Genomic DNA, 18,437 nt, shown 5'->3' with positions numbered 1-18,437 from the left:
CAGATTGACTTGGAAGTACATTGGGGGCGTGTCAGTGCACGTAAGATGGCAATGCATTTTCAGGCTTCTTTGCTTGCTGGATGTCCCAGCGCTGACACATCATTACTGTAAGCTGGGTATTGTTTTACTAGGAGCTATACCACCAGTATTGGTAGTAAACGCGCCCTGACGGGTAGTGCTTTTTAATGACCTCTTTTTTATGTACCGTCATACTGCGCGCTACTACTCTCTTCATCCGAGATAATGATCCAACAGTTTATGTTTCCATTGGCTTTATATGGAGACTGGCTCTTGCTGGGAAAATTCCCGGTCCACGGGATTAGAGAATACGACCTTTGGGGTATGTGTGGAGAGCAAGCAGCGTCGGTGCTGGATCGGTTCCTCATGTTGTTGGCGCAGAGAGGACTCTGATTACATGAATGTGGCCGGCCCTGGTGTTAATGCTGTTGTCTGTGCACAGGTCCAGTGTATTCGCCCTGCACATCACCGAGCCTCCGATATCGGCTCAGCTCCTGGCTTTCCTGCGAGTCTTCTGCATGAGTGAAGGTAAGATCTATGTGTACACAGACCTACATTACAGATGCTTGTTGGGGTCTTACTGTTACTCTAGACATAAGGCCGAATCGGAGGCTGAAGATGGTGGGTGGGTGGGTGGGGGGGGTCCGCCATTTGGGACACTAAGAAACCTCAGCGTTTTTAGTAGTAGTCTGTATTGAAAGGGGGCGATTCCTATGAGGATGTTGCATGTCTTGTGATCAATCTTATTAAACCTATATGTTTGCAATTCTATAATCGTCAAAGGGCATGCTGGGAGTAGTAGGACTAACGTCACATAAAAGCGTCGCGCGCTTAACCCTTCGTGAGCTCCGTCGTAGAGCACCGCGCAAGAGATCTCATGGCTGACCTTTTCATTTTACGTCTTTACAGAGGAGTTGAAAGAACATTTAATCGGCGACCACGCGATCGATAAGATCTTCACCTTGGGGAATAACGAGTTTCCGGTCAGCTGGGACAATGAGATTAAGCTGTGGACCTTCTTGGAGGCGAGGGCTTCACTGCTGCTCAAAACCTACAGATCTACAGTGGAGGTAAAGTCCGCTGCCAGGGTGTCATGTCTGCCCCCTCCACAGAGTCTGACGTTTGATCAAGCCGCCGATGAGATAGAAGGCGTCCGGCTGTCTGTCTTCTCTGGAAGACTTTTCATTAGTTCCTTCTTCATATATTGCTGCGATTTCGCCGGGTTCTCCCCGTCCGTTGCCCTTGAGTGACCGGTCTCTCCCTGCATGCAGTTATAGGGACAGACCTGTCACTCCAGGGGAGCAGGCTGAAAAAAGAGACCGACTAGTCTCCTGTGCAGCTCCGTTCCCAGCTGCTTTTAAAGTGTTTTTTTCCTGAAATGCCGCAACATGAAAGAGACATACCTGGCTGACATCATAGAGCCAGCGCCTGTTCATCGGCACCATAAACCTGCTGTCAGGTTCCCTTTAAATGCAAATCTGTTGTTTTCCCGTCTTGCATGGAGGTGCACAAGCTCGACATTCGCTCCATTCATGGTCTATGAGATTGTTCGGATTTTTCTGACCATCCCATAGACCATAAATGGAGCAGATGTCAAGCGCATGCACCCCCGCTCCATTGGAGACCGCATTTTTCAGAGCCACGCTCTCTGCATTTCTGTAGGTACCCACGGTCAGTAAGTTAGGATACGAGGTGATTTTTTATTCTCTTTAACATAGAGGTTGGACTCCATTATTTTGATATTGATGGTGTATATTGGCCACATGCTAAGCTGCCATGACTTGGAAATGTCTTGGGGATGCAACACAGTCCCATTTATATTTAATAGGACTGTGATGCGGTGTCTGTGCCTGGTTGGCAGCGGTGCTATGCCAGAAAAAAAGCTAAGGGTGCCCTCAGTGGGTGGTGAAAGACCACCAATCAGACCTTCTTGGCACATGCCAATGAGACACCATCAATGGGAAAGCTCTCTTAAAGGGTAAATCTGGAGCCAGCCAGGCATTGTCCCAGCAGTGACCATCCTCCTTGTCCGCAGGGCTTGTCCCCACACTATGATACTGTCCGATCAGCGCCCACAGTATCAGATGGTTAAGAAGTGAGCCCGATAGACCAGGAGAATGGTAACTTATGTATTCTTAGATTTCCACAAGGAATAACTGAGGAACGGCGTTCTAAGACCAGACGCTCCTTGTCATGAGAGCAGCCGGTCCTTTTTTTCCAACCGTACATGCCCCATTCTGAGATGTTTCACCCCTGATGTCTGTATATCTTCCCAGGACGATAAGCAGATTCTGGACAGTGGTAGCCTCTCGACACATGCCACCATGGCCGTCAAGCTTCGTCTCGTTGAGAAAGAAATCTTGGAGAAAGCTGTAAAAAGCGCCTCTGATAACTGCAAGCTGTACGCCAAGCGCCTGGAGGACGGAGAGCCGCTGCCCAAATACGAGGAAAGCAACATCGCCTTCCTGGAGAACACCGCCACCAACACCAAATATCCCCTGGTCCTGAGAAACTTCGACGATGAAAAGGCAGAAGGCAGCGAGCTGAAACGACCGGAGACCCTGACCATCACAGAGATCACTGAAAATGACTACCTGGACACACCGGACTCTCTGTACAACGGCGCCAAACCTGAGAGTAACAGCGCCCCGGCAGAGGACGACACCGCCGCTAGCGATGCCAAATAAGAGTCCGGCACACGGCAGCCAGGAGGCAAAAGTGCAATTGTGAACTGGTTTGGAACTTTTAAGGAAGAAGAGCAGAAGTTTCGGAGACTGCTCTTGGTTTCGGCAGGAGGAGATGTTGCTGCTTATGTTTTTTTTTCCACTTAATGTTGACTTTAATGCATAGAGCGAGAATGGGCGACGTTTACCGAGGCGGCAGCCGCGCAGTAAGATGGAAGCAGACGTGACTACTGGTGCAGAGAGCAGGTTGTGGCCTAATCCCAGCTCTTAGAATCATAGCACTATAAATAATATATACTTAGATTATTTTTTATTTCTTTCCTTCTTTGTAAATAGTAAATTTGACAGTATTGGTACTTATTGCCCCTTAAGAAATTTAAAAGTCCGCCACCGAATAAATGTAGGTCCCTACTTTGCCCTTTTCAGGTTGTTAGATCTGGGTGGCAACCAATATGGCTGCCAGTACAGCTCCCATGGGGTCCTTACCCAGCATTCCAGAGCCACAAAGCCTGGCCATTATACGGACAAATAACTGGGCGAATTTGCTATTTTTAAAGGGGTTGTCCAGAAGTAAGAGATTGATGACCCATGTCCTTTTTGGATGGTCATCGGTATCAGATCGGTGGGGATCCGAAACCCGTCACCGCCATCAATCTGCTGGTGCCAGAAATACAGTGTAGAGCTGAAACAGTACGCGCCGTACACTGTGTAGTGGCCATTCATGGGTACTGCAGCTCCACTCCTATTGAAGTGAATGGGAAAACAGCTGACGTACACATAAATGGCCACTACGGTTCATGGCACTGCTAACAGCAGCTGGATGACCACTCCATGCCTTCCTAATTCCTGGGCTGCATCTGGTATTGCAGCTCACACCTATTCCCTTACATAAGGCCGCAGTAAAAGAAACGTCCTATGGACAAGAGGGGGGCGCTGTTCTAGAATAAAGCAGCCATTTTTTTTTCCTAATCTCCAACCATTTTAAGCAAAGCCCATAATTCTTCCCCAGACTTTATTCTGTACGGTTTTATACTCCCGCTTTGATAACCCAGGTTTACTTCCTCAGTTTGAGACAAAATCGAGGCGTTCGTTGAAGTTAATATATACGTGTAAATAAAAATCTATATTTTAAAGCCGTCAATCACATGACTAGCACGGCACGCTCAGTCGCTGCTAGTTCGGAGGTTTACGGGTCCACACAAAAGCTTTAACCAGTGCAGTGTTGGAGGGGCTGATAGTAAACGCCTCCGAAAATCCCGGCAGGAAGCTGCTTCTACCTGGTGGCTTTTTGGCTCCTCTGGTTTTCACCATAGCTAGGACTTTTTTGACAACTATGTCTTTTATTTTTTTCTTCTCTGAAATCATCAATAAAACCAACGTGAATGATTTCTGCTATTGTGGATTATATATATATATGTCATCATTAAAGGGACTGTGTCATGTAATATTAGTGTGTGCTTTATGGCAAACGCTGTGAATGGGAGTTACTGGTCAAATAGTGTCCTTACCGCCTTCAGGAAGTGATGGTGCACAGTCCCCTCCCCCAAAGACCTGGGAGTGGATTACATTCCCTGCCCTCTAGTGATCAGATGACTCTCTGGTGGTCCTGCCCCTGATGTGACTCTGCTGAGCCTGCATTCTATTGGTGAGAGGACTCTGACTCTGCTTACACTGGCCTCTAATAATGACTCCGGTTCCTCCAGCTCTGCAATGATGAAACCACTCTGCTGACACCGTGGTCTAATGGTTACATGCCTTCTAATGGGGAGAGGACTCTGCTGATGACCGAGCCCTCTAATGGGGACATGACTCTGCTGATGGCCGAGCCCTCTAATGGGGACATGACTCTGCTGATGACCGAGCCCTCTAATGGGGACATGACTCTGCTGATGGCCGAGCCCTCTAATGGGGACATGACTCTGCTGATGGCCGAGCCCTCTAATGGGGACATGACTCTGCTGATGGCCGAGCCCTCTAATGGGGACATGACTCTGCTGATGACCGAGCCCTCTAATGGGGACATGACTCTGCTGATGGCCGAGCCCTCTAATGGGGACATGACTCTGCTGATGGCCGAGCCCTCTAATGGGGACATGACTCTGCTGATGGCCGAGCCCTCTAATGGGGACATGACTCTGCTGATGACCGAGCCCTCTAATGGGGACATGACTCTGCTGATGACCAAGCCCTCTAATGGGGACATGACTCTGCTGATGACCGAGCCCTCTAATGGGGACATGACTCTGCTGATGACCGAGCCCTCTAATGGGGAGAGGACTCTGCTGATGACCGAGCCCTCTAATGGGGACATGACTTTGCTGATGACCGAGCCCTCTAATGGGGACATGACTCTGCTGATGACCGAGCCCTCTAATGGGGACATGACTCTGCTGATGACCGAGCCCTCTAATGGGGAGAGGACTCTGCTGATGACCGAGCCCTCTAATGGGGACATGACTCTGCTGATGACCAAGCCCTCTAATGGGGACATGACTCTGCTGATGACCGAGCCCTCTAATGGGGACATGACTCTGCTGATGACCGAGCCCTCTAATGGGGAGAGGACTCTGCTGATGACCGAGCCCTCTAATGGGGACATGACTCTGCTGATGACCAAGCCCTCTAATGGGGGCATGACTCTGCTGATGACCGAGCCCTCTAATGGGGACATGACTCTGCTGATGACCGAGCCCTCTAATGGGGACATGACTCTGCTGATGACCGAGCCCTCTAATGGGGAGAGGACTCTGCTGATGACCGAGCCCTCTAATGGGGACATGACTCTGCTGATGACCAAGCCCTCTAATGGGGGCATGACTCTGCTGATGACCGAGCCCTCTAATGGGGACATGACTCTGCTGATGACCGAGCCCTCTAATGGGGACATGACTCTGCTGATGACCAAGCCCTCTAATGGGGGCATGACTCTGCTGATGGCCGAGCCCTCTAATGGGGACATCTGATGAAGATAGTTTGCTATCGAAACGCGTTGTGGAGAGGGCTAAATAAATAATTTTTTCAGCCCTAAACATTGTCCCCTTTGATCAATTCAGCACTCCATAGACTGCTTTTTCATTATTTTATCTATTTCCATTCCCTCTCTGAGGGTTGGCGGCAGGAGCTGCTGTTGACTACCTTTATAGTTGTGTATACAACCCTCCCTCTAACTTCTTGAGGACTTGCAGCGCCGGAGCTACCATTTCCTACCAAAAGGACCTGCGGTGACGTGCCAGTAGCTACCAGTCACGTGGTCCGCGACCAGGAATGCGGAAGCAACAGTGACGGACGGCGGTCTGCAGCACGCGGTGAGAATCTGTCCCCCAGCCTCAAAAGTCCTTACCGGGGTTGTGCAGGGATGCACAACTTCCCTAGGTGAGTGGCCAATTGGCCTTCCTCAATTATATCTATCCATTTGATCCTTCACACAGCGGGCTCTCTTTTTTTTCTCTAATGGGGACATGACTTCTGATGACCGAGCCCACTAATGGGGAGAGGACTCTGCTGATGACTGAGCCCACTAATGGGGAGAGGGCTCTGCTGATGGCCGAGCCCTCTAATGGGGAGAGGACTCTGCTGATGACCGTGCCCTCTAATGGAACTCTGCTGATGACCGAGCCCTTTAATGGGGAGAGGACTCTGCTGATGACTGAGCCCTCTAATGGGGAGAGGACTCTGCTGATGACCGAGCCCTCTAATGGGGAGAGGACTCTGCTGATGACCGAGCCCTCTAATGGGGAGAGGACTCTTCTGATGACTGTGCCCTCTAATGGGGAGAGGACTCTGCTGATGACCGAGCCCTCTAATGGGGAGAGGACTCTGCTGATGGCCGAGCCCTCTAATGGGGACATGACTCTGCTGATGGCCGAGCCCTCTAATGGGGACATGACTCTGCTGATGGCCGAGCCCTCTAATGGGGACATGACTCTGCTGATGACCGAGCCCTCTAATGGGGACATGACTCTGCTGATGACCGAGCCTTCTAATGGGGAGAGGACTCTGCTGATGACCGAGCCTTCTAATGGGGAGAGGACTCTGCTGATGACCGAGCCTTCTAATGGGGAGAGGACTCTGCTGATGACCGAGCCTTCTAATGGGGAGAGGACTCTGCTGATGACCTAGCCTTCTAATGGGGAGAGGACTCTGCTGATGTCCGAGCCCTCTAATGGGGACATGACTTTGCTGATGACCGAGCCCTCTAATGAATATGAAATGAGATAGTTCACCCCACTCTAATAATATTATGGCTCTGTGGACTTGGACCTCTAATAATGGCTCCGGGGTGTCCTATCCTACAATGATTAAATAACTCTAACCCTGCATTGATGAGATGACTCTGCTGTCCCTGCTCTCAAATACTAGAATGACTCTTCTGTCCCTGTCCTTTAAATGAGATGTCTTTGCCTCAATAATAAGATGACTCTTCTGTCCCTGTCCTCTGAGTTGACTCTACCCTCTAATAGTTGGATGACTCTGCCCCCAAATGATTAATGACTGCCTCTACTAATGAAATGACTCTCATGACTGTGCCCCCCAATGGTTAGATGACTCTGCTGACCTGCCCCCTTAATGATGACATGACTTTGCCCTCTAAGAAATAAGACCTCTAACTCCCCTCTACTCATGAGATGAATCTGCCCCGGTCTATACAGCAAAGCTGTAAAGTGAGCGGCGGTCTAATATTTCTGCTCCAATCTCTTGTGCTAGAATATACCATTTTTTGAGGGGATGTGGAAAGTGGCGTAGGTTTTATAAGGTTATCCCAAGCCTATGGCATCAGTTTGTAGCCCCTGTGTTTGCAGTGTGATAACCCACTTTATCCTAAATCCATCTCCTTGGTATCTAGGACTATAAACTTTGCATGATTTCTAGTAATGTGCTGCTGAATTACAAGGCAGATCCTTTCCTTTCTTTCCTGGCACAGAATGAAGTTCCCTGTACGCTGCTGTCATACTTCTAGAGGTGTACTTACTTGGTCATTAGTTTTATACCTGCGGTGGCGATGACAGTTCAATTGGTTAATAAAGGTCACATTGTCCCCATTCCGTCCTTTTCACGGAGAATAATGTGGCACAATTCTCCGCTGCTACATGACGTCTCCTCTCTTCTGACAATGAAGCTGGGCTGGAGTCCATAATGTTCTAACTGCAAAACCACATCGCTCAAAGAGGCTCATGATCTAGGCCCAGGTAGTGCTGTATTCCTGTCTCTCATTGAAATAATAGTGGCTCCTATCTCATGAAATCCTGTAGATACAGATGATCCTGCGCCTCTGTCATCCCCTCTAGTAATATAGGCACAGAACAGTCTGCTCCTGTAAATTTGGAAGACACATGTAGTACTACCTTCCTGTCTCTCCCTGTAAATGATCTAGATATAGATAGTACTGCCTTCCTCTATATCACAGTAAGTACAAAAAAAAGTTAGTACCTCTCATATTCTAGAAAACGATTGACAAAGATGGTACTGCCCACTGATCTTTCACTGTAAGTGATTACGCACAGATAGTGCTACTGCCCCTTAAAATCTCATAGTAAAGAATATAGGCACAGATAGTATTGCCTCATTGTCTCTCCCTAAAAATATTATAAATAGTATTATTGCCCCGCAGACCCCAGTAAATGATATAGGGAAAATAGTATGGTCTCCCTGTTTCTCCTGTAAATGGTGTAGGCACAGATAACACTGCCTCCTTGTTTCTCCATGAAAATAATACTGGTCCAACTAGTACTATTGGCTCTGAGTCCCCAGTAAATCATATCAGTCCTATTTTGCTGTATTCCCCTATAAATGATGTAAGCACAGCTAGTCCTCTCTCTCTGTAAATTATGCAGGCACAGATAGTACTGCATCCTAGTCTTTCACTGAGAAGGATACACTGTATGTACAAATATATCTGCAAAAATAGTATTCTTGTCTCTCAGTCCCCAGTAAATGATATAGAGAAGATAGTACTGTCTCCCCGTTTCTCCTTGTAAATAATGTAAGCACAGATAGTCCTGTCTTTCTGAAAATGATGCAGGCACAGATAGTACTGCCTCCTCGTCTCTCCCTAGAAATACTACAAATCATATTATTGCCTCTCAGACCCCAGTAAATGATATAAGCAAAATGGTACTGTCTCCCAGTTTCTAAATTGTAAATGATGTAGGCCCAGATCACACTTCCTTCTTATTCCTCGCAGAAAACAATACAGGTACATCTAGTACTATTGTCTCTATGGCCTGAGTAAATCATTTTGGTACTATTTTGCTGTTTCGCCCTATAAATGATTTAAACAGATCATCCTGGCTCTCTGTAAATGATGCAGACACAGATAGTACTGCATCCTAGTCTTCCATTAAGGCCACGTCTCCACTATCAGTATTTGGTCAGTATTAGGTCAGTATTATTTTCTCAGGAGTGGGAGCTAAAACCAGGAGTGGGTGATAAATGCAGAGTTGGTGACTTGTTTCTATTATACCTTTTCTCTGAATGTTCCTCACATGGTTTTGGCTCCCACTCCTGAGAAAAAATACCGACCGAATACTGATAGTGGGGTCATGACCTAAGAATAATATACTGTAGGTACAAATATATCAGCAAAAATAGTATTATTGCCTCTCAAACCCTCAGTAAGTGATATAGGGAAAATGGGACGGTCTCCCTGTTTCTCCCTATAAAGGATGTAGGCACAGATAACACTGCCTCCTTGTTTCTCACTGAAAATAATACAGGTACAACTAATACTATTGGCTCTGAGTCGCAAGTAAATCATATCTGTACTATTTTTTTTTTTTGCAGTGCTGCCCTATAAATACGGTATCTTTGTAAATGATATAAGCACAGATAGTACTGCATCCTAGTCTTCCACAGGGACAAATATATCTGAAAAAACACTACTCTGTTTCTGTATTACACACTTAGGCCCAGCTAGTACCACTCCATCTCTTTCTTAAAACATATGTTCAGTTACTGCACTCTATTTCTTTAAGTACAGTAGGCACAGATAGTACTACCTCCCAGTCTCTACATATCATTCTTTGCCTGCGGAGTCGGGTTGCAGCTGCTTTCATTCTTCCACCCAGCAATGATTTGGAGAGAGTGATGGATTTCATGGAAGAAATTGGAATTTTTTTTTATTATTTTTTTTTAAGGCAGCTGCTATCACAGATGAAATAATAACCTAAAACAAAACCTCTAACCTGATGCATGGAGACAGCACTCTAGAAATAAAAAAAAAAACCTGTCTTATAGGAATCTCTCGCTCCCCTATAAATAATTCACCTCTAACCCATCTCCATAACAAAGTCGCATTGCGCCCCCGCTTTGCCCAGGTTAACATCGGCCCTGGATGCCAAACCCTCTGATTAACAACCGTCTCGTGGCCCCCTTTTTTTTTTTGAAGCCTTCGCCCGGAATATTTCAATATTAAGATGATCTTTGTCTACACAGGCGATTACAATGAAAGGGATGGAAATATCAAACACGGGTATAGAGCTGTATGAAGGCCGCGCGCCTTTTCTTGCTACCTTTGTTTTTAATCTGGCTCTTTGAATTCTGGGCTCCCGGCTGTGATAAAGTAAGGGCTTTGATAATAGTAGATTGTTCATTACAAAACATATCTCTCTGTCTAAAGTCACAAATTGACTCCGGCGTTGAAGCTTTATTGAAAATTCGCAGTAATTTCAAGTAATGACCAGTTCTTACAGAAGAACAAACACTCGAGAAAAGGTCATTTTTATAAGCAGCAAAATCGTTCTTCCATTTTTTTCTTATGTCGCTGTCATCCTTCACTTTAATTAATATCAAAAGTATAGCCGGCTGGCGGTGCCTTCAATTGCCGCCGCGCCGGGAGACTGGACTTCCTGTGACATTTGTAATGAAAAAATGCAAATCGTATTTTGGTAATAGTATAATGTAGGTGTTCATTAACTAATGCTAAATTGTAAAGTACACACCTGGGTGAGACGATCTGCCATCCTGGTGAACGTCAAATGAATAGGCGGTAATGAGTACTTAGGCGGTAAATACCTCCGATCTCGCCGCTAGGTGTTGGTATGAAATTAACTTTGTCAAACTCTGTTTAATGCGACTGTAAATTCCAATACATTGCTAGTAATCGCAGCAAAATTCCTTTAGAAAAATTCTGGATTATCGTAAGGGCTTAAAAAAAAAAAACTAAATTACTCTCCTGGTCCCCCCCCCCCACCTTCCTTATGCCATTTATTATTAGCCATTGAGCCTCCATAGGCCACCCAGTGCTGCGGAGTAGAAGGCAGAAAAGTCACCAACGCTCTGCCGACTCCAAAACTGCAGAGTCCAGACCTCCTCTGGTATAACATCAGCACAAACACTGCGCCCCCGCCGGGAGCTTCATGGCCGAGCAGCTGCATGCAGCCGTACATCACCAAGCACAAGGCCGGGCGTAGGTGTAAAGTAGTCACCACTGGACTCTGGAGGAGACGTGTTCTGTGCAGTGATGGATCGCACTTCTCTGTCTGCGTCTGATGGAGGAGTCTGGGTTTGGTGATCATAGGAGGATGTTACCCCCTGACTGCATTGTGCCCCCTGTACAGATGGTGGAGGAGATAATGCTATGGGCTGTTATCAGGGGGCGGCCTCTTAGTTCCAGCGAAGGGAAATCTTAATCTTCAGCACAAGACATTGTGGACAATTGTAGCTTCCAGCTTTGTAAAAACTGTTTGATGAAGGCTTTTTTCTGTTCTCCATGACTGCCCAGTGCACACGGTCCATAAAGACGAGATTGTGGGAGTTTGGTGGAAGAACATGAGCGGCTGCACAGAGCCCGGACCTCAGCCCCATCCAACACCTATAACAAATATTGTGAGCCCAATCTTCCCCCAACATCCGGGTTTGACCTCACAAATGTTCTTCTTGTATGAAGGGGCAAAAATTCCCACAGATGCCTCCAAAATCTTATAGAAATCCTTCCCAGAAGAGCGGGAGCCGAAATATCTGCAGAGAAGGACCGACTGCATATTAATGTCTATGGATGTAGAATGGGAGATCAGAAAACCTCCTGGAGGTGTACCGAATCACTATCCCAATACTCTTGGGCTCCAATGCAAAATCTGTAATCTTAGGTGTCAAGTCCCAAATGTGCCCGGACAGCCCTGATTTTTTTCAGATGCAATCCTTACAAATTTGGGGCTGTCTCAGGTCGTAAAGGTGTAGATTCACTTCATAAAAGTGAGTGGTCTTATTTGGCTTGGGGACATTCCCTGATTGAGTTGGGGGTGTTATTGGGAGTGACTTAAACAGCCCTTTTCTACTAACGAAAAATATATTATCTGTAGAATTGGTCTCTTTATATGTGGCAGAGGAACCCTAGAGACCCTCAGACCCCTGCCTGACATAATTCCCTTCCTGCACTTTTTTTTTTATTTTTTTTGCAGCTCTGATCATGGAGTGTAGCTCATGTGCATTGTCTGAGCTAGTCTCACATCGACTTCTTGTTTCACTGGTGGGTAAAGTTGCTAACCCCAAATTTTGCCCTAAAGCTTGGCTTGTTCTGATGAGCTGTGGAGTATAAGCACTGGCCCCTCACAAGCAGAAACTCTATGCACTCAGGCTGTTTCCGAATGTATTGTCTAGTTGCGTAGTGAATTTCTCAGCTTTGCGGGCATGAAGTGTGTATAAATAGGGTTACGTATGAGGCTACTCCAAGTATCTAATAGAACATCACTGATCCAAGTCAGATGGTGTAGAACAGGAATAACTCCCAGTAATGGGCATCTTATAGCTATGGGTAAATCAACAATGAAGTCACGTCACTGGACCAGGTCTTCAAATCGAGGAACATTTCGCTGCCGACGAAGACACGGCTCGTACATAGTTTGGTCTTTTCTCTGGTAACATATGGATGCGAAACCCAGACGATAAGGAAACAAAAAAGAAGAAGAATCTACGCCTTCAAAATGTTGTGCTGGTGAAGGATGCTATGAATAACATGGATGGCAAGAAGAACAAACAAACAAATCAATCTTGGAACAAATTAAGCCAGACATGTCACTGGAGGCAAGGATCACGAAGCTACGACTTGACTACTTTGGACACCTCATATGAAGAGAGCAATCAATGGAGTAGGATATCATGGTCATACGAAGAGAGCAATTACTGGAGAAGGATATCATGGCCATACAAAGGGAGTAATCACTAGAGAAGGACATTATGGTCATACGAAGAGAGCAATCACTGGAAAAGGACATCATGGTCATACGAAGAGAGCAATCACTGGAAAAGGACATCATGGTCATACGAAGAGAGCAATCACTGGAGAAGGACATTATGGTCATATGAAGAGAGCAATCACTGGAGAAGGACATCATGGTCATACGAAGAGAGCAATCACTGGAGAAGGACATCATGGTCATGCGAAGAGAGCAATCACTGGAGAAGGACATCATGGTCATACGAAGAGAGTGATTCCTGGAGAAGGACATCATGGTCATACAAAGAGTGATTACTGGAGAAGGACATCATGGTCATACAAAGAGAGCAATCACTGGAGAAGGACATCATGGTCATAAGAAGAGAGCAATTGCTGGAGAAGGACATCATGGTCACACGAAGGGAGTAATCACTGAAGAAGGACATCATGGTCATACGAAGGGAGTAATCACTGAAGAAGGACATCATGGTCATAAGAAGAGAGCAATCACTGGAGAAGGACATCATGGTCATACGAAGAGAGCGATCACTGGAGAAGGACATCATGGTCATACAAAGAGAGCAATCACAGGAGAAGGACATCATGGTCATATGAAAAGAGCAATCACTGGTCAGAAGAATAGAAGGAACAAGACAAAGCGGAAGAGCAGCACCCAATGATTTGATACCATCAAGATAACGCGGAGAAGACTCTGGTGGACCTATCTAGGTTTGCACAAGATCGATCTTTCTACCAATCGTTCATCCATCAAGTCAATATGGCTCGAGATCAAGCTGAAGGACGTAAAAAAAAAAAAAAGGGGCATCTTGGAAATCAATGTAACAATGTAGCAACTTTATCAGTGACTTCTTGCCAGACGTTGTCATAGGCCACAATAAAGTCTAAAATCTATTCACTGTCCTGTTGACTGGATACTAGACCGGAAGTGTCATCATCGGGACTATTGACATTGACACTCATGTTGCCCCAATGACACTTCCATTATATATTCCAGTCCAGTCGCAGCCTTGGTTGTGTGGAGCTCCATAAGCATCCGGCACGTCATATTGCTTTCTGCATAGACCCAAGAGGTGGGGGAGGGGGTGGGATCATGTTTTCCTGCATGTAAACTTCAATTAGCCGGGAGATTAATTTAGTTTCCACATGACTGGATTATCCACATCAGTGACAGCCATTCACCTATGGATTTCATCAGGCGTTTGTGTCAGGAAGACGCGGGAACGTCTGCACACATTAGTCTCCTTATTGTCTTCCCGTAGATTGAGGATTTTGTTTTTGGATGATTTGCATTAAAGGGAAAGTCTAGTTCAATTAGCAATACCGTGGGTGCACCTCTGATCTAAGGGCCATTTTATTCTTTACCATGGCCGATACCTCCCTGTCAATCAAATGTGCCAAGAGGTCTCACATGGAGGAAACTTCTACCTCTGAGGTTTCTTGACTCCTCTGGGTTTGCCCAGATATTTTGCAAAGAGAGCGAGGCGCTAAGTAATCCTCCATCTGGTGCCCTGTCAATAATCCTGCTATATGGAATAGTAACTCACTTTTAGTAGAGATATCACTGTACCTGGCTGAGCTTGCAGGAATGAAAAATTCTCGATGGCATAAATTGAGGTTTTAATTCCACCAACTGGTGCCTTTTTTCAAGGTAAAAAACAAATGTCATGCGTATGGAATAGTAGACATAGTAGTAATAGTAGAAGAGCTCCACACCTCTCCACAGCTCATTTATTACATCTCAGCCCAATTACATAAGTAGAGCTGAGCTGCAATACCAGACACGACCACTGGACATGTGTGGTGTTATTACATAATGAAAGCAGCTAGGTCTTCCTATATCTGGAAGCCTTGTAGACGTGTGACCTGCCATCCTGGAGAGGTACAAGGGTGGATTAACATGCTGATCTTGAGGATTTTGGTGCAGATTTGCCACAAAAATGAGTCTGGAGATGTGACTTTCATTATGTGGCATTTTTTTGGCGAATCCACGTCTGATTCTGCACATTAGGCAGGGTCCACATCAAGTGGGTTCAATCCACATTCTAGATTCGGTCAGGGTTTTCCATCTAAAGCCCCCCCAAAAAGTGGTTTGGACAGAGTTCCCCGTAACAGAGCTACTCACTATAATGAGGCAGACAGAGTCTCCATTCTGGTATCGTCCGGGCACAAAGGCACGGTCTACCACGCTTTTTTTTGTCTGCCTGAAGATAGACGTCGCTGACGTAGTCTTGAACCTTGAGTACAATATGAACATAAGACACCGAAGACCTGGATTTTGGGATGGAATTGTTCTGGACGTGAAATCATGGCTTGTGCTGGACCATCTTCCTAATTATCATGGGCCAAAGGGTGGGTGCCCACTAGAAGGGAGATGTATCCTACTGGTGAGGCCATTCAAGGGTCCGTGCTCTGTTTTAATTTTCAGGAGGTGCCGAGGTTTCAATCACACCAGGGGTCTAGTGCCTGAAGAGACCAGGAACATCTGAGACAGGATTGTAACTACAGTGGGTGCAGGACCCTGGAGCCTAAAAGGTCCCTTTGACCCATATGAGAAGACCAATACTATTAAGACCTTTGCTAGTTGTGTGCCCTCTTGGAGATTGGCGCCCATGAGTTTCACTTTACGACACTGGCCTCTGATGTGGTACAGAATTGGATTGGGGCCTAGTAGCTCTATGTCAGGAAACAGCAGGGTTGTAGCTCAGTCTAAATATCTGTGATGGTGCTATCCCAGTATGGGATGTGACACATGTCCAGGGCTGGAAGCCGCGTCCTCCAGGTTCATTTGTAGTGCATTAGTGTGTGTCTTTAAGGGGCTTGTCAGGGTATCTACCTCTAGTCTGAATGCCATTTCAATTATTTATCGCGCCCTGGGGTGATGTGTAAAGTATGCTGCTCGCTAGGAAGACGTTATTTACCCTGATTTGTGAATAAATGTTCAGCAGATGATTATGAGCTTTCAGTCGGCCACACATTGAAATGTTAGAACTCTCCGTTATTGGATGCTAACATTACTATAATATCTCTTACCTTTTCATCCTGCACCAAAGCATTAGTAGTGAATAGGGCAGAGCTGTAATACCACATGTGGACAGGGGTGGCACTGTTTTGTTTTTTTGGGGGGAAAAGAAGAAAGCAGCAATGTTTTTCTAATCCTGGACCTGGACAATCCCTTTATTAGAAGATGGACCCCCCTCTCCAACATCTTCATCCGTTAGTCGAAGCGGAGAGTGATTACAAAGACCGTGTCTTATTCTGGAGGACCCAGCTTGTCTGTGCATTAAATACACAGTCCATTGATTTCAGTGTAATACTTCATTTCCATGAAGGTGGCGCTGTAGGAAAATTAGAAACCAGACTCTCTAGCAGTTCACAGCCTTTAATGGTTCGCCCATGTCTGATTGATGGGAATTTGACTTTTGGGACCCCTAAACAAGTGACAGAAGCCACTTTGGCTTTCATTAGCCCTGGTCAGGTGTGTTGAGACTGTGTTACATACGGTGCAAGTCCCTCCATTCTAGGAATAGACAGAGGCATGGCTAAAGAAGGCGAAGGACCCCTGGCACTAATGCCTAAAAGGGCCCAAAGGCTCTTGTCACAAGGAAGACACCAGTATTATAAATGGCGCATGATAGTTGGGGGTGCACCATTACAGATTTTGCATTGGGACCCAGGAACTTCAATTTACACCTGTAGGGATAGATGCTGGTGTCAGTGATCAGACTACCACGTATCTCCCTACTTCTTCTTTGGATGTCAGTTGAATTGACTGGGTAGAAAGTAGATGTCCTCTATCCAATCTCCTTCGTAATGCAACAAATTTTACAATTTACGACCACTCATCCCGTCCCCATTCATTTCTGGTCACACCCCAGTATATGAACCAGATGCTTAGGTAACAATTCCCCAATATGCACACACTCAACACTGAAATTACAACACCAAGAAAGAAAAGTCGTGGAATTAGAGAAATCACAGGATGGATCGACGTGTTACTGATCTTCAAATGGTGAAAAAAGGCAAAGAAAATGTTGAAAACATCTTGATTTATTCAGTTTGGAGTGTGCGTGCTTCGCATAGAAATCCCAGCACCTCCAGCCTCGGCTGCTGTCACTGAGGTCGTCTGAGGAAGGTTCTGCCGCTGAATGCACTTGGGCAAATCATCAAGATCCACTGCTGGAAGCTCCTGTGTTATCATCGACTATTGACGGCCTAGATGTGCTCAATGGGAGACAAGTCCGGAGATGCTGCAGCCGTGGGAACTTGTTTAGGCCACGCAGGCTGCTCACAGCAACACCAGCAACATGTGGCCTGGGGTTATCATGTTGGAAAACTGCTCCTGGGACATTTTGGAGAAATGGCCGCACCACTGGGTCCATGAATCAAATCAATGTGTAACTGGAATTAAGACTAGAGGGATCTGGCTACCATACATTAAGATACCCCACACAATAATCCCGGAAGTAGGACCAGTGTGATGTTCCCTTGTGAAAGGGTTTTCATGGTGTTGCTAATGTGGTCTCCAGGCCAATCTCCAGCTTTCATTGCGTCCAAGACCAAAGCGGGACTCATCACCAATGAGGACAGACCTTCATTGCCGTCTTGCTCTGCTCTATGATAGTCTTTGAGAGCGGTGGTGTGAGGTTAATGAAGAAGCCTTCACAAGGGAATGTGAACAGTGTGCAGGTGGACTCCACCTGATGAAGGCAGCAGACCGCTGCAGAAACGCGTTGTGGGCATTAATACTTCAATAAAGAGGTTTGTTTTATCCTTTTCCAGCGCCTTATCCAGTTTCTAGCGCCCCACTGACCACTTCAATTTGCACACTGTTCACTTTTCCTTTGGGAGTTGTGGCTGGAGGCTGCAGAGAACTGGATACAATTTCAGCTGCAGGACCTGTAGGACCTGCAATGATGTCATCACCCATGTGACCCCACCCGGAATCACATGATTGGAAGCTCCATCTGCTAATCCAGAGGAGACACTGAAGGCATCGTGGCAGCGCTATCAGCGCCAGTAGCTGTTTAACCTGGGTTGTGCGGTCTGCACAACCCACTCAGGTGAGCAGACCACTGTATCTGCACGTATATTCTATCTCCATACAGGTTCACACAAGCACTGCGCTTTTCCACCCCACCCCCTTTTTTGTGTTTCACAAGGGAATGTCACACTGCTCCTACTCCCGGGATTATGATGTGAAGCGTAATGTACGGTAGGCGGACCCCTGTAGTCTTCTAGGTGCACTAACAGCTCAGTGTTACATTGATTTGGTTCGTGGACTCAGTGGTTCGGCCTTTTCTCCAAAATGTCCCAGGAGACATCATGACAAGGTCAGGCAGCATGTTGCTCGTACTACTGTGAGCAGCCTGTGTGGTCTAAATGTGCTCCCATGGCTACAGCGTCTCCGGACTTGTCTCCCATCGAACACATCTGGGACATCATCAGTCGGTAATTACAAAGTAGCTGCCAGCAGCGGATCTTGATGATTTGCCCTTGTGCATTCAGCACGGCAGAACAACCATAAATAACCTCAGTGATAACAGCCGAGGCTGTTAGCACCAGGA

At 46.4% G+C, this 18,437-nt stretch overlaps 1 protein-coding gene across 2 annotated transcripts in view; it reads left to right on the top strand.

The window, feature by feature from the left end:
• The window catches only part of SETD3 (SET domain containing 3, actin N3(tau)-histidine methyltransferase), a 34,229-nt gene extending 30,141 nt beyond the window's left edge, over positions 1-4,088 (top strand). For both annotated transcript variants that reach the window (XM_073638530.1, XM_073638528.1), the window contains exons 12-14: positions 461-546; positions 928-1,088; positions 2,295-4,088. In XM_073638530.1, the coding sequence (XP_073494631.1) occupies positions 461-546; positions 928-1,088; positions 2,295-2,705 (658 nt within the window). In that variant the 3' untranslated portion in view covers positions 2,706-4,088. The remainder of the gene's footprint in view (positions 1-460; positions 547-927; positions 1,089-2,294) is intronic.
• Positions 4,089-18,437: the final 14,349 nt, after the last annotated feature.

The sequence above is a fragment of the Phyllobates terribilis genome, unplaced genomic scaffold, assembly GCF_046119375.1.
Source record: "Phyllobates terribilis strain yellow unplaced genomic scaffold, ASM4611937v1 Scaffold_7__3_contigs__length_470593459, whole genome shotgun sequence".
Classification (NCBI taxonomy): domain Eukaryota; kingdom Metazoa; phylum Chordata; class Amphibia; order Anura; family Dendrobatidae; genus Phyllobates; species Phyllobates terribilis.
The sequence above is the reverse complement of the archived record's forward strand: the minus strand, read 5'-3'. Positions and strand labels throughout refer to the sequence as shown.